At 47.2% G+C, this 17,500-nt stretch overlaps 1 protein-coding gene across 3 annotated transcripts in view; it reads right to left on the bottom strand.

Annotated features, from left to right (window-relative positions):
* Positions 1–17,494, bottom strand: part of nav1b (neuron navigator 1b) — a 70,047-nt gene extending 52,553 nt beyond the window's left edge. For 2 of the 3 annotated variants that reach the window (XM_060069050.1, XM_060069052.1), the window contains exons 1-3: positions 17,058–17,494; positions 5,647–6,504; positions 4,557–4,648 (exon numbers count right to left, since the gene is read on the bottom strand). In XM_060069050.1, coding sequence (XP_059925033.1) covers positions 4,557–4,648; positions 5,647–6,443 — 889 coding nt within the window. In that variant the 5' untranslated portion in view covers positions 6,444–6,504; positions 17,058–17,494. The remainder of the gene's footprint in view (positions 1–4,556; positions 4,649–5,646; positions 6,505–17,057) is intronic. The other variant, XM_060069051.1, reaches the window with a different exon arrangement.
* Positions 17,495–17,500: the final 6 nt, after the last annotated feature.

The following is a 17,500-nucleotide window of genomic DNA, read 5'->3' as shown; positions in this document are numbered from 1 at the left end:
GGCGGTAGGGCGGTTCATCGAGGCTCAGCAGCGGTGACGCGATTCATTCATTCATTTGTTTCACTTCTACACCAGTGGATCTGGCGAACACACGCAACCCTGATCCGAGGGAAAACAGACGGACGGAGTCGACCCGAGCAGCTGACGCACGGAGCAAACAGTGTGTTCTGGGCCGAGCTGTCGTGAAACATTGACTCGACGCGCAGAGAAGACCGGACTCGAGACATGCTGTTTTTCCACTAAACATTCGCTCAAGCTTCAGAGGCTGATTTTGAGGCCGGATAATTTGTTCTTCCGTCGTCTGAGCGGTCTGGTTTGTATCAGCGGCGTCAGGCCGGGTGGGTCGTCGTGGTGGCGGGGTGAAGTCGTGTCCTGGCTCGACACTCTGTTACATGTTCAGAGCTAATGGACGAGGTGGAGGGCCACCCTTCCCCAGGAGGCCAGAGGGTGGAGATGGATCCAGCCTCGAGTTTCTCAAAACATCTGGGCCCCTTTCTCACTCACGCTCACTCTCTCTCACAGGGACTGTTAAAGAGTGTGTGTGACTGTGTGTACGTGTGACCGTGTACATGTGCCGTGTGTGTCAGCATAAGTGTGTGTCTGTTCGAGTAAGTGTGTGTTTGTGTGCAAGGAGGTACTAGTGTGTACGTGCATACACACAGATACACACAGACACTTATACATCCTCTCTCACTCTGACACACACACACATATACACACACACACACACACACACACACACAGTGTGTACGTTTAAGTAACGGTTTGGTGCTGGCGACAGTAACACAGCTGTGCGGCGTACATTCCTCCGGACAAAGTGTGTAATCATTCTGCAGCCGGCCAGCTGCCGCCGTGTTGCCGTGACGACCGTGACGCGATGTATAAAGTAACGCCACCGGGGACGTCCACATGTTGACGAGAGCCAGCGCAGGGGGCTTGGTGTCGGCTGCCCCGATGCACGTCCGTCCACACGTCCACCCGTCCACCCGTCTGGATGTGAGCGGTGTGGAGAGCCGCAGAGCCGACGGTAACCGAGGAGACGAAGAGCACCTCCTCACCGGTGAGGTCATCGTGTGGGGAGGTGAGAAAGGGGGCGTGGCAGCAGCAGGATATTGTAAAAGACACATGACAATACTTTTGACTTCTCTTTTCTTTTTGCTCTTTTCTCATTTCTTCTTTTCCTCGTCCAACAACCCCCCCCCCCCCCACCCCCCCTCGACGTGTGAGTCGATCCGAACCGCCGTCGATCCAACCGTTTGAAGTACAAACGTGTGTCAGATGAAATTAAAATAAAGAAATAAAAGCTGCATCCTGTTTGTGTGTGTAAACCTCACCACATGGATCAACGTAATGCATTGGCATTCATCTAACTCAGTTTCCCTTTGATCTCGGGGGATGAAAAGGTGCGTCTTATGGAGAATCCTCCTTCCTGCGCTCACAGGAACACACAAGGCCTTTCACCGCACCTTATGTTCACCAGCACAGATGTTTGGACAGAATGGCTCACATTAACTGCCATTGCAACATTCCTCCCTGGCGCCAACACAGAACTAGCTGAGGTCAAATGCCAGGTGACACATCTCTCTGTGGCCATTGAGCCACGCCCCCTTAGTGGTTAGACACGCCCCCCCCCCCCCCAGGTTGTTAGCCGCGCCCCTAAATGGCTATCCTTTGGGACAAGGAGAAGATCTGCCAGACAGGAGGTGAAAACCTATCCCCTCAGCAGAGCACTCTATCTCTCTGTTTCACATCTGTCCATACTTACACACAGTGCCAAGTCACTGGGTTCTTCTCTCTCGCTCTCTCCCTCTCCCTCCCTTCCTCTACCTCTCCCTCTCTTTCTCTCACTCCCTCCCTCCCCCAAAGGAGTATGTCAGGTCCTTTTAGCTCTTCAAAGTCATTAGGATAATTAAAAACCCATTTAGAGTCCTCTAAAATAGCGCTACACTGTTCGTAGGAAACAACCTTTTGCTTTTGAGTTCATATTTTAAACCGTATTTATTCGTTACTTTTCAACCCTGAAAAATACAATTAAAAAAGAAAGCAACAATCCAAGTACGACAATTAAATGTAAACATCATAATCCATAACTGCTAGATAATCAATTAAACACAACATCCTCATGCTGACCAAAGCAAACCGCTAAATGCTGTGAAGTCGCCATCGTCACGGTGGTGGTAACTAACTGCATAATTATCTTCCACTTAGAGCGTCATTAATCTCTTAGGGTCTGGTGATCTACTGTGGACGTCGGATGGCCGTATCCCTTGTTAATGTAATGTTAATGTAATGTTAGTGAGAAAAACATTAACATCAATCATTAATCTCCTATCACTCCTATCAACATTGAAGACATCTCAGACATGCAAGACGTCTCCGACCTTTATGTGTCCAATCTACTGGACGGTGGTTATGGATATATACATACATACTCTGCATATGCAACGTAACATAAACATACTTAAACATTAACTTTAATCATTAATCTACCATCCCAGCTGAACATTAAGGGCATCTCATACAAGCCTCCTACCTTTATGTGTCAGTCGTTATGTAAATCTACTGGACAGCGTGTATAGACACATACTCTGGATACGCACGCAACATATAAACATACTGAATCATTCTCTTTCTGGGAAGGGTGTTGTTCATGGAGCACACGGTGCGTTTCATCAGAAGTGAGCTGAACTCCCTCTACACTACACTACCCTAACCCATTAGTAAGACATCTTAACACTAAATATACTGCGACACATCTCGGTGTCTGGCCTCCGATGGCTAGCCGCTACGCAGGAAGATTTACATTCAGTCCACCGGTTCTTGGCACCATGCTGTCAACATGCTACACTGCCTGACAGGTACGATGTAATAGCTGGAGTCCTGCTCATAGCCTAGAGTGATTTATAAGGGGGATTTTTAGTGTTACAACTATTTTAATGCAGAGAGCCGCAGAGTGGATATTTATCACGTACGGAATGAGGGAAGCATTGTGTGTGTGTGTGTGTGTCTTTGCGTGTGTGTGTGTGTGCATGTGCATGCAAGAGTGTATGTGTTCGCGTGCTCTTGCACGTGTATGTGCCTGTGTGTGTGTGCTTGTGTGTGTATGTATGTGTGTGTGTGTGTGTGTGTGTGTGTGTGTGTGTGTGTGCGTGAGTTTGTGTGTGTCTGTGTGTGCTTGTGTGTGTGTGTGTGTGCTTGTGTGTGTGTGTGTGTGTGTGTGTCGATGACTGCCAAGAACAAATATTTTCCCACACATGCTTTGGATTATGGTACAGAACAGTGGAATACACGTCTCCACAAACGGCTATTGAGGTCTGATGGACCTGACAGCTGCCCTGAAAGCAGGCTTCATCAGCGGCTAGCCATAGCTAACCCATATAGCTAAGACTATAGCTACCACTACAGCCTCATGCTAGACTAAGGTGTTTCTGATAGAAAATATTTATACACTATACATTGGTAATAAACTGTTCAAAAGTGTTACTAGATGTATTGTGTATATATATATATATATATATATATATATATACAATATGTATTTTGTAAGAGATGTAGAGGTGTGTATATTGTTAGTAGATTTATTTTGGTGTTATATATTGTTACAAGATTAATTGTCTTGTAATATATTGTTACTAGATGTATTGTATATATATATATATATATATATATATATATATATATATATATATATATGTATCTATAGATATATATATAGATACATATATATATTGGTTTTAGATGCATGAGTGTGGTTCTATATTGGTACTAGATGCATGAGTGTGGTTCTATATTGGTACTAGAGGTATTGTGTGGTTCTATATTGGTACTATATGTATTGTGTGGTTCTATATTGGTACTAGAGGTATTGTGTGGTTCTATATTGGTACTAGATGTATTGTGTGGTTCTATATTGGTACTAGATGTATTGTGTGGTTCTATATTGGTACTAGATGTATTGTGTGGTTCTATATTGGTACTAGATGTATTGTGTGGTTCTATATTGGTACTAGATGTATTGTGTGGTTCTATATTGGTACTAGATGTATTGTGTGGTTCTATATTGGTACTAGATGTATTGTGTGGTTCTATATTGGTACTAGAGGTATTGTGTGGTTCTATATTGGTACTAGATGTATTAGTGTGGTTCTATATTGGTACTAGATGTATTGTGTGGTTCTATATTGGTACTAGATGTATTGTGTGGTTCTATATTGGTACTAGATGTATTGTGTGGTTCTATATTGGTACTAGAGGTATTGTGTGGTTCTATATTGGTACTAGATGTATTGTGTGGTTCTATATTGGTACTAGATGTATTGGTGTGGTTCTATATTGGTACTAGATGTATTGTGTGGTTCTATATTGGTACTAGATGTATTGTGTGGTTCTATATTGGTACTAGATGTATTGTGTGGTTCTATATTGGTACTAGAGGTATTGTGTGGTTATATAATGGTACTAGAGGTATTGTGTGGTTCTATATTGGTACTAGATGTATCAGTGTATATTGATCGTAGGTGGACCAGCTCCAGATGTTGGCGTGGTGTGGTTCTCACCCAGGTCCTCACAGCAGACCTCCATGGAGTCTGAGGAGCAGTCACTCAGGTCATCCACAGAGGGGTCGGTCTCCTCGGTCACTTGGAGCCTGCTGAACACACACAACCCTTCATCAGACAACAATTAACTAATTATCATTACAGATGACGATGATGATGATGATGATGATGATGATGATTATGATGATGAGCCTGCTGAACTCACATAACCCTTCGTGAAATAACAATTAACTAATTACTATTCTGATGATGATGATGATGATGAGGATGATGATGATGATGATGATGAGGATGATGATGATGATGACGAATCCTCATTAGTAGTATTATCATAATCATTACTTTTAGCCCAATTATAAGTAAAGCAGTAGTAGAATTATCAATGTCAACATCAGCCTTATGAGTATTACAGTAGTAGTGTAATCATCCTCGTTAACCTCATTATGAGTTTAACAGTAGTAGTAGTAGTAGTAGTATTATCATCATCATTATGATCTCATTGAGTATAGTAGTAGTAGTATTATTATCATCATCATTATGATCTCATTATGAGTATAGTAGTAGTAGTAGTAGTAGTAGAGGTATTATTATCCTCATCATTATGATCTCATTATGAGTATAGCAGTAGTAGTAGTAATAATAATAATAATAATACATTTAATTTAGAGGCGCCTTTCAAGACACCCAAGGTCACCTTACAGAGCATATAGTCATCATTCAAAACTATGTAAAACAGACTAGGAATAAAAGGAAAACAGAGGTTAAACATGAAGAATAATAATAATTAATAACAATCAAAGACGCCTAAAGTGAAGTGGGGACCTCACTAACCACCACCAGTAGTAGTAGTAGTAGTATTATTATCATCATCATTATGAGTATAGCAGTAGTAGTAGTAGTATTATTATCCTCATCATTATGATCTCATTATGAGTATAGCAGTAGTAGTAGCAGTATTATTATCCTCATCATTATCATCTCATTATGAGTATAGCAGTAGTATTATTATTATAATCATCATCGTTATGATCTCATTATGAGTATAGCAGCAGCAGGATCATTGATGCACCAGGTGAAGCGCGGTGCTCACCTGAACCTGAAGGGGGCGACAGCGGCCATGTTGACGGCCCCCGTCTGGTTGGCCAGCAGGTTGCCGCTCTCCTTGTGGCTGTGTCTCCTCCCCCCGGGGGGCGTCTCGTTCCCGTTCCCGGCCCGGCACTGGGGCGGCGGCGGTGGCGCCGACGACTGGGCCAGGACGCCGCGGGACGCCGCCGACGGGTCCGCGCTGTCCGCGTTGTCCACGCTCCGGAGCCGGTACTTCCCGAAGGTCCAGTTCTGGTTGGTGTTCCTCCTGGTCTGGTGGTCCTCTCCCCGCAGGCTCTTCTGGGGGAGGGACCCCCCGCGGAGGTCCAAGGTGTCCTTGGTGCGCGGTACCTCCCTCTTGGGTACCTGGGGGCTGCTGTAGGCCGAGCGCGTCCCTGTGGCTCTCTGAGGCCGCCCGGCCCCACCACCACCCCCACCACCTCCACCACCACCACCACCACCACCACCACCACCAGCCTTCCCAGCAGCAGCGGGGAGGCCCTTCTGCTGCTGCTGCTGCTGCTCCTGCAGGAGCTGGTTCTTCAGAGCGGCTCTCTGGAGAACGTCCACCGCCGAGGGCGTGGTCGACGCCGACGACGGAGACGAGCCGTAGAACGAGCGGCTCCTGGCGCGCTGGAGCTGAGCGGCCAGGTGGGCAGGCAGGGGGGTGTACTGCTGCTGCTGCTGCTGCTGCTGCCGGACGGCGTCTATCTTGGGGGAGACGGAGCTGGTGGGGAGGGGGAGGCTGGAGGACTGGGGGAGGCTGGAGGAGCCACCCCCGCTCGATCGACTCCGGGACATCATGGACGCTTCAGGGCTTCTGGTTCACCGCGCCGCTCGTCGGACGTCCTGGGAGATGATCCGCCTGGAAGGAGAGGAAAAAAAACCAGAGCGGGGAAGAGGGGGGGGGGAGAGAAGCCATTAATAATGGAGGTTGTAAGTTCTGGTTCTGAAAGCGGAGTGGAAGAGTGAGAGGGAGGCAGGGAGGGAAGGAGTGGGAGAAAGACAGAGAATATGATATGATAGAGTGGGAGACAGAGAGAAACAGACGGCAAGTATTCTTCCTGCGTCCTGCACTGAATGATTAGTCAATAGGAGAAGAAGAGGAATGAAAAACAAATAAAGGCGTACTTTGAATGTCATGTTTCCAGTGTTTACTGCTTCATGACCACAGGGTCGACTCTACACACGGGCGACAGAGGGGAGACGGTTTTCCTCCTCAATAAACAAAATCAGAAACCAAACCCGACGCGAGCGTTGAAGAGCCAGGGAGCCCGGACTGCAGCCGGCGTCCAGAGGAGCCGTCTAATGTCAGGCCTGCGGCACACTGAGCAGCTCCGTGCTGTACACAACCTCCAGCGTAAACACCTTCACCACTACGCCCAGAGGCCGACCGACCATGCATGATAATGTTCACACCATAACGTCTGCTTCAAGCTCAGCCCACTCTTTACCCTGGAAACACCAACCTTGTTTGGATAAACGGATTTGGGCAAAGTATCAGGTCTCTCCTGCAGAAGAGGGGCTCAACCTCTGTGAGACAAATCTGATTCAATCAAGGTTGAATATTAAATGTTATTAACAAACACGTCATCCATGAGGTGCCGTTCAGCAGGACTTGATTTTGGTTGAGATTAGAGTTGTTACGATGCCGATAAAAATTCAGCATCGGGTATCTGCGAGTATGCTATGTCTATGTGAAGAGAACCCTTCATTAGGAACAAGCGCTTTCAGTAGTGATAATGCTAGATGCTGTATCGGTATAGATCTTGAGTATCGGCCGATACTCAAGATCAGGCATCTGAATCGTATTAGGAACGAAAAAATTGAGTTAAGCTGGAAACATACGGTCATGAATTGAACACCGATCATCTCATGAAATAACACAGACAGAACACAGTTGTATGTAGGGAAGCGGGTACAGCAGGACTGACCCAGTCTGTAACTGGTCTCCCTGTGATTCCCCCCCCCCCCCCCCCCCCACACTAGGAAACACAGCAAGGTCATCTCTGGCCGACAGGATGACATCATTTGGCGAGGGGCAGCCGGGCATTTCGAATCGCAGGGACTTGGCTAACGCTAACGCGCGCCCGGCGCTACGCTAACGCACGCCCGGCGCTACGCTAACACGCGCCTGGCCGCGCGGCAGGGGATTACGGCCTGCGACCTCTTCGCCCCCCCCCCTGAGGCTGGCGTCAGACACGCGCTGCAGACTAGCAGGAAGTGGTGCCGACGGATGTGTTGGAACGCGGCCCAGCCGACCGCGGAGTAGCACACGCATCTGGGCCGGTCCTTTGGAGATAGCAGCGCTGTCGAGCTAATAGATTTGGTTTATTACCAGAGATAGCTTTCATATTTTGGATTCATCTTTTTCATGCACGCACGCACACACACACACACACACACACACACACACACACACACACACACACACACACACACACACACACACACACACACACACACACACACACACACACACACACACACACACACACACACACACACACACACACACGGCACTGATATACATAAACACAACGGATGAACATGTGGTCTCTCGTGTCTTTTGAATCCCATCCAACCGTCTCTTTCTAAACAGTATACAAGATGGATACACAGAAGGAATACACACACACCGCGGCTCACCAATGGAGCAGCAACACAATCCTGACCCAAACACAGAACAGACAAACCCAACCCAAAAACATCTTTGCAACATTATTGTCAACAGAATAATTTTTTTACGATGCATCAGGAATTAGACCACTGCATTCGGAATTCCGAATGTTTGAATTGATGAAGGAGATGTCATCCTCTAGTTTTTCCTTACCTGACTACAACCCGGTCAGAACGCAAGGACAAGGATGGTGAAGCCTGACGAAGACTTTCCCCGACTGACGGCGCTAAACCATCGGCTTGCTGTCTCAGACATGCTTGCATCACACTTACAGCTGTGATGCAGCTTACTGTAATAACATTTAGGCTGCAAGCCGTCTTCAAGGGAGAGAGAGAGTGTGAGTGTGTGTGTGTGTGTGTGTGTGTGTGTGTGTGTGTGTGTGTGTGTCTCTGTGTGTGTGTGTCTGTGTGTGTGTGATTGTATGTGAGTGCGCGTGTGTGTGTCTGTGAGTGCGCGTGTGTCTCTGTGTGTCTCTGTGTGTGTGTGTGTGTGTGTGTGTGTGTGTGTGTGTGTGTGTGTGTGTGTGTGTGTGTGGGGGTGTCTGTGTCTGTGTGTGTGTCTGTGTGTGTGTGATTGTATGTGAGTGCGCGTGTGTGTGTGTGTGTGATTGTATGTGAGTGCGTGTGTGTGTGTGTGTGTGTGTGTGTGTGTGTGTGTGTGTGTGTGTGTGTGTGTGTGCACTCCTCTTTTCATCCCTCTCTGCTCTGCTCACTTCCGTAATCTCACTCTTTGAGATTAGGTATGTGTGCGTGAGTGTGTAGCTGTGTGCATGTACTGTATGTGTGCGCAAGATCACTTTCTTTGTGGGTAATTGGGTATGGCTTTTGAATTTGTATGACACACACACACACACACACACACACACACACACACACACACACACACACACACACACACACACACACACACACACACACACACACACACACACACACACACACACACACACACAGTGACTCACGCTGTGATCTTTCCACGGTAACCTCATCGCCCTCTGCCCCCCCGCCCCACCCCCAGAGGTTAAGCCTCTGCCGACGTTTGTATAAGACCTTCCTCATCCTCATCTTCCTCCTCCTCCTCCTCCTCCTCCTCCTCCTCCTCCTCCTCTCCTAACCTGTCCTCCGCCTAGCGTCTAGCGTTCCACCACAGAGACCACCGGAGCCCTGTAATCAGCCAGAGGAAGGAGGCTGCTGCTCCGACTGTGTGCCCGGAACACACCCACACACCAGGGGATCCTTTACCCCCCCCCTCGGCCTGTCCACCCCTACCACGGAGCTCAGGGGAACTGCTGGAGGGATTGTCTTTTGTCCAAACCGCATGCTCTTTGTTAGAAAACTTGGAACTGTGTTTTTTTTTTACGGTTTCTTAATCGTCAAATATTCCATTTTTTTTATTTCAGGGAATGGATTGACCTTAAGTGCTTGGCACTTGGTTCTAAGAACATCCTTCTGTACGGACAGAGATATATTGTTGTTTCTCTTCTTCTGACAAATGTACTGATTGTAACTCGCTCTGGATAAAATCGTCTGCTAAACGGCCTAAATGTAAATGTTTTAAATGCTGGTATCATCAAATTTATATACTTTTAAAACAGCCTTTTTTTTACTGCGTCCTCAGTCTTTAGGTAGGGTGCGTTGCGGTCGCAACCCCAATTTGGGAACAAAGTCTGCCTCATCGTAAGAAGTTTGTTAGTGTCTTCCGTTTCTCAAAGTCATACATTAGGTTTTCTCCTTGGATGGCAGTAGATAAGGAGAAGGAACTAGCTCATTTTCTCAGTAATTCAGTTTCCTCGATGCTGCTAAACTAGCTGGACTTTATTGCCGAGTCCTGATCTAATTTATAGATTTGGCAGCTAGTGGCAAAACGGAGCTTATCTGTGATTCTTCCTGCTCTGCAGCGCAGATCACATGATGACATAGGGGGTCAGGGCACAGGCAGAAGATTAACACACACACACACACACACACACACACACACACACACACACACACACACACACACACACACACACACACACACACACACACACACACACACACACACACACACACACACACAGAAACTAATTGTTCAACATGCACAGATGTACAGATTCATGAGGTCATTGGCAGGAAATGTCAAACGTCTATTATTAAATTTGGCCTCAAGGCTTGGAATCAGAGGACTAGTTTGAATAGTTAAAAGACACTGGCTACTACAATGGTGTTGGAACACTAGTTTGAATAGTGTTATAAGACACTGGTTTCTACAAAAGTGTTATATGACACTGGTGGTTTCCACAATAGTGTTATAAGACACTGGTTTCCACAATAGAGTTATAAGACACTGGTTTCTACAATAGTGTTATAAGACACTGGTTTCTACAAAAGTGTTATATGCCACTGGTGGTTTCTACAAAAGTGTTATAAGACACTGGTTTCTACAATAGATTTATAAGACACTGGTATTGGAAGACTAGGTGAAACAGTGTTCTAAGATCCTGGTAGTTCCCTAGTGGATTATAGGGCTACCAGGATGCAGAGTCAGACATTGGGGATCAAACCCAGAGTCTTTCAGGTTCTGGGTTCGATGTCTGACTCTGCAGCCTAACCTGTAGGCATCCTTTAACATCCACTTTAAGTCGGCTTGGACCAGAGCCTGAGCTGAGTGACGAGCCAGTAGTAGTGCCTCTCCTCTGAGCTCTTCAGCCCTACACCCTGGACCCTCGCCTGGGGACCCCCCAGAGGGGCAGCCCTGGGTTCTTCCAGAACAGATCCATGCTAATCGAATTGACCAGCCAGTCGAGAACATCCATCATGCATTCAGACTCAATCAGGTTACAGCGTTCTGTCGGGCTCTCACACTGCCATCACCTATAGAGGCTGTGTGTGCGCGTCTGTCTGTCTGTGTTTCTGTGTCTCTGTGTCTGATTGTGTGCCGTGTGTGTGTGTGTGTGTGTGTGTGTGTGTGTGTGTGTGTGTGTGTGTGTGTGTGTGTGTGTGTGTGTGTGTGTGTGTGTGTGTGCATCCTGGATATGGGTCAACGCAGAAATTGCAGTACTTGTAATTTACAAATTTTAACTAGTTTAGTTACAAATTAGTCTGCCCAATGAATATGGCTCCCGCCGTGTTCACTTCCACCAAAGTCGACGTTCGATCACATCGGATCCGTGTGAGAAGGAAGAATTTGATAATAGATTTCCTTTTACAGAGGGTTGTGTCTTGTTAGTCACTGAGCGGGAGGTCTGAGCTGGCAACATACAGCGACAACTGTGCCAATTAGCCATGGATCCGCTCTGGTAAAAACTGGCTTGGTAATCAAGTTAAAACTCCATGACAAGCGGCCCTATTCGCTCCTAATTAGTAACATTAGTTGCACCAGTGTACCATTACTATATACTGTAGAGTACAGTAGTACAGAACACTAAATAATATTACTTTTAAAGATTTTTCATCCTCGATCGGTTTAAAGATCAATGCTATTATTCTAAGTCATCCTGTACGACCAGAGGCTAAATATAAACTTCAAATTACCCCATTTCTAAACGCTCCTGCGTTGCCCAGAATCTCCCAACACAAACACAAGCAAACATATACGAGGGTTTTTCGTATTTGGATGAAAGGCCATTAAAAAAAAAAGCCTTTTATCCACATTACTGCTTGTTCTGCAATCGACTCAAATTAATTGAATTAAATGGATGTACAGCAGCATAAAGCAGGTTTACAAGTTTCCCTGGTTGCACTGAGCCCAAGCCTTGAATGTTCCTCGACAATAAAATTAAACTCGTACCTCGCAGAATAATGCAGAGTACTCCAACGCTGAATATATCAGCCGGCTTCTAAAATAGCCGGACCCTGCAGACGAGAGGTTATGTAACCGTTACACTGGTCTGAGGTAAACCCTGTGTCCCGGGGACAGATGTAGGGAAGCAGGCTGCACACAACTACAATCACACAACACAACACTAGAAAACACAACACAACAGAGCATGGTAAACATAATAGGGCCCGACCGATATTGATTTTTGAGTGCCGATGCCGATGCCGATTATTTTCAGAGAAAAAATACGATTACGATTTAATCGGCCGATTAAAAAAAAAAAATAATAATATATATATATATATATATATAAAACGTAGTTTTTGATACCTTAAATATACTTTAAACACTTTTGACGAATATGTGAATTGAATGCAGAACCTTTGAGTGTTTTAGAATACATTTACAGTCAAAAATTAGTGTAATGTAAAATGTAAAATAAATAACTAACTCCCAATGTGCTGCGCTCGTGAGCAGTGACTAACACGTGCGTGCTGAGCAGTATGGTCTCACCGTTAGAGTCTACAGTATAACAAATTAACATGGCCTGGGACCTAAAGAAAAACAGGCACAACATGCTCAAACAACACGTCTTGTGTGCATTGGTGAGGTGAGCGCGCAGCTGCCTGAGCGAGCGTGCTTTCATGTTGTACGGTAAAATTCAATCTCCTCTTTTTTACTCCAGCTAAAGTTGTTAGTTAGCAAGGCGAGTAGGAGCGCAATCTGCAGGATACTAATCGCAATAACATTTATAAAAAAAATTTGTAAAAAAAAAATCTGTTGTAATCGGCGTCTTTTTGGCCGATGCCGATTATTTTCAAAAAGGCTATAATCGGCCGATTAAATCGGCAGGCCGATAAATCGGTCGGGCCCTAAAACATAACGAGAAATTCTTTTTACTACGCACAATGACATGATGCAACACATCATGACGTGACACATCAGACATACAATAAGACAGACACTCGACAAAAGAGGACACAACTCATGACAGCGCATCACAACACAACTGAACGAAAGACGACAGGAGAAAGTAGACATAACGAGAAATCCTGTTACCGTGCACGGCGACATGATGCAACACGTCATGACATGACAAACAAAACGCAGACCCTCAACACAAGATGACGCAAATCAACCCAACGGAGCACAGAGCGGCGCACGATGCAACACACGCTGCCAAGGCATCACAAGACAACGCAACACAACACACAAACCACATCACAACTGAAGACAGCAAACATGCAACACAGCGAAACGTAACGGAATACGACGGGAGACAGTTCACATCAAGACACATCCCGTTGCTACACACAGTACTACAACGTGATGCAACACATCATGACACGACACAACAAACATAACACGGGACATCGCAGCCCTTACTCAACAACACAAAACAACACGGCACCACCACAACAAAACACACACAAACCACATCACAACTCATCACAACACCGTACACCAAATCAAAGCAGGAGCCAGTTAACACATGAGAAGGGTCCCAACACAACACAACACAACGTGATGTTTTGTGTGGCGGTCCCATCAGGCTAAGTGTGGACTTTGAGAGAAACCAAGAGTGACATTTTCGGGGGCAATTTAGTCCAAACACGGAGGCTACACCCATTCATTCCTCCTCACTCCCCTCAGAGTCTGGGCGGAGACTCCCAGGGCACCCAGATACTATTTTAAGCTCCAGAAATCACAAGGACTTTATTCCCCAAAATAAGCTCTTATTCAAGACTGCAGGCTGCATGATAGTATAGTGGTTAGGGTGTTGGACTACCAACCCATGGTTGGGATTCTTTTAAAAGTTAAAATTGCCCAAATTCTTTGACTGTTCTAGTTTCAGTTGTTATTTAGAAAATGTTGTTTGGCACAGTTAAAATATCTTTATAGTTAAAATTGCACAAATTCTTGGACTTTTCTTGTTGTTATTTTGACATTGTGGTTAGGCAGCCCCCTCCAGGTCTGACGGCAAACCCCATCACCTTATCTAACACATTGTTTGTGGGAACCCCTCCCTTTGCCTTAATGACATGAATCTGTATTGTTTAACCCCTCCATGGATCTTGATGACATGTATCTGTACTTTCTAACAATTACCTGCTCCTTAATGACATGAATCTGTACTGTCTAACCCCTCCCTGCATCTTTGACATGTATCTGTACTATCTACCCCTACCTGCATCTTAATGACATGTATCTGTACTATCTACCCCTGCCTGCTCCTTAGTGACATGTGTCTGTACTGTCCAACCCCTCCCTTCGCCTTAATAACATGTATCTGAATCCACCAAATGTCCCTTTGGATAAAAGCTCCAGCTAAATGACTAAGCGGCTAAGTTTTTTTTCCTCTGGCGATTGGCCGCTCACAACATCAGCGGCCGCCAAAGACAGAGTCATCATTTTTTTAAGCAAAACCTTTTCCCAGCTGGAGCGCACGTCTGTGAAGTAGATAAAAAAGAGAAACTAAATCAACGTCCTCCGCGCGCGCCGAACATGAGAATGATAAGTGAGCGAGGAGCTGAACAGCGTCTGTCTTAGGCGTGCCACCAGAGAGGGACTGGGATCCCGGCACCCTACTGGGTCTCCGGTAATGCCTTCAACAGCTTCCTCATCGATCCTGGCTCGCGGCAGAGGGAGAGTGATGGAGAGGTTTTAAGGAGCACGCGGCCACGGCGCCACACGTGGAAGTGCCAACACACACTGGAAGGAGGGATCGCTCTTTCTGCGTCCCCCCCCAAAGGCTTCTTGCGAGAGCATTGAGTTTGTTTTCCCTTGCTCTTTGGGGGTGGATGGTTAACGGACTGCATTTATACAGCGCTTTTCCAACCAAAAAGTGCTTTATAATATTGCCTCGCAAGGCGACAGTCAGCTCGTTGGGAGCAGTTAGGGTGAGGTGCCTTGCTCAGGAACACCTCGACAGCTAGGAGGAGCCGGGGATCGAACTAGCAACCTCCCGGTTACCAGCCAGCCCGCTCTACCTCCTGGGCCACATGCCGCCGGGTCTAGGGTTGGGAGGGGTGTCATGTAATGTGGCCTTTGAATCCCTTTGGGGCCGTGACAAATTCTCTTGACATGACCCCCTGTCGAGCAAAGCCTGGCCTACATTGACCTACAGCGACCTACAGTGATGGATGATACATAGGTCAGCCTAGCAGCCTACACAGCGGACTGAACCAACTGGTAGAGGTGAGCCATCCATCGTCCATCTGGGTGGACACTCCCATGTGTGATGTCACCGCGGGGGGTGACATCACACACCGACCACAGTTGGTGTTCCCCGGGTTTTATATTTGCGGGCACGGAACACGTGCCGTATGGAGTTACCACAGTGTGTGTGTGTGTGTGTGTGTGTGTGTGTGTGTGTGTGTGTGTGTGTGTGTGTGTGTGTGTGTGTGTGTGTGTGTGTGTGTGTGTGTGTGTGTGTGTGTGTGTGATTGTGATTGTGTATATTTATGTATGCGTGTGTGTGTGTGTGTGCATGCGTGTCGGTGTGACTATGAGTGAGTACGTCTATGAGTGAGTGTGTGTGTGGGATCAAACCACTCTCTCCTTTTCATGTGATGATTGTTAAACACGGCTGCAGGACATTGGGATGCTCTGTAAGGTGATACCTCACCGTGCCTCTCCCTAGGGTGGAAATCTATGGCTGACACGCATGAGTACACACACACTCCCACTCTTACACACACACACACACACACACACACACACATACACACTCACATGAGTACACTACACACATACACTCTCCCACTCTTACACACACACACTCACATGAGTACACACACATACACTCTCCCACTCATACACACTCACATGAGTACACACACACATACACACAGACACGTGTACCCACACACACACACACACACACACACACACAAACACAAACAAACTCACATGTGTACAACCACACACACACCCAGACACGTGTACCCATACACACACAGAAACACACACTCACATGCATGCACACACGTACACACAAACGCATACACTCACATAAACGGACACTCATGCGTTCACACACACACACACAAACACACACAACCACACACACACACAAACACACACAGCTGTATGGGGATGAAGCCACGACTGGCCGTTCGGCGTTACAAGACGACTCAGACCAATGCTTCACCAGAAAGAAACCCCCTAAACAAAAACGACCAGAGCTCTTCACTTCCTGTCTCCACGCCGGACTGGCAGACACATTAGACGCCCGCCTGTAGGACCCCAGGTCCTCAGAGGGATATGTTTCAGCCTTTGTTCCGTGCCTAATTCACCCCTCCATCCCCTCACCCCCCCCCCCCCCCCCCCCCCCACCCCCCCCCCAATCTGTCTCCACACACAGACAACAGCCGCAGGAGTCTCCTAGCTTACAGTCAGAGTACGACTGTATTACAAAAAGCGCTCGGGGCAGGACCTCTTAGCTTCGCTCAACCTTCGCCTGCACGCGCGCTTCATTCATGCTGTGTGGACTGTGTATCGAACTGCCGTGGTTACAGCGGAGCAGCGGTTGATTGGTTGCTCGTTAGAGACGTGTGTGAGCATGGAGGTCATGCAGGAACACGGAGCAACTCCGATCAATGGGAATGATCGATTGGTGATGGCGGGGTGAGTTGTTGTGGCACAGGCACGCACCGTCATCATTCCCAAAAGTGTTTCCATCAATCATTGCGAGTGTCGGCGAATAAATTCATTCATACCTTTAAAAAGAAACTGGGACAGTGCTTCGTTCACTGAAACACCTGGACCTGCCATATACAGATTGACGTGATTTATATGCTATACTGTACGTCTAAACGATAAACGTACGATCATCCAGACCCCCGATCACAAAGTGAACAAACGAATGAACCGCAGTCGCTAACCGCAGCCCAAAGTACAGCAGGAACCCGCGGTAACGAGAAGAACCTCAAACTCACCTCAAAACCTGCAACTCGGCAGCACTGCGGGACTCAGACACAGCCCACCGGTGCCCACCCGGTCGGACGACCCCCCCCCCACCCCCGGGGTGAGGGTCTCTCAACCTTCAAGAACCGCTGCGACCCCTTCATCCGGACTCATCCTTCCCCCTGAAGAGACACGCTGCTCCCGGTCTGTGGTGCCGGTCTGCCGTCGTACACCGGGAGGCAGAGGGAGGCAGGGGGGGGGGGGGGGCGTCAGCAGAGAGGGACGAGCGGTGAGCCACAGAGGAGCAGATCTCCGGCGGAGACGCAGGGAGAGAGAGTCCGGTGGTTCTGGCGGAGCCGGCGTGGCATCTGTCCGATGCGAGGATCAAAGAGGGGCTCTCGGCACGGTGTCTCTGCTTGCGTAACGCCCCTCTTTCCCTCTCTCCCTCTTTCCCTCCCTCTTTCCCTCTCTCTCT

This window comes from Gadus macrocephalus, chromosome 13 (genome assembly GCF_031168955.1).
Source record: "Gadus macrocephalus chromosome 13, ASM3116895v1".
In the NCBI taxonomy this organism is placed as follows: domain Eukaryota; kingdom Metazoa; phylum Chordata; class Actinopteri; order Gadiformes; family Gadidae; genus Gadus; species Gadus macrocephalus.
Note: the sequence above shows the minus strand (reverse complement) of the source record. Positions and strands in the feature narration are given on the sequence as shown.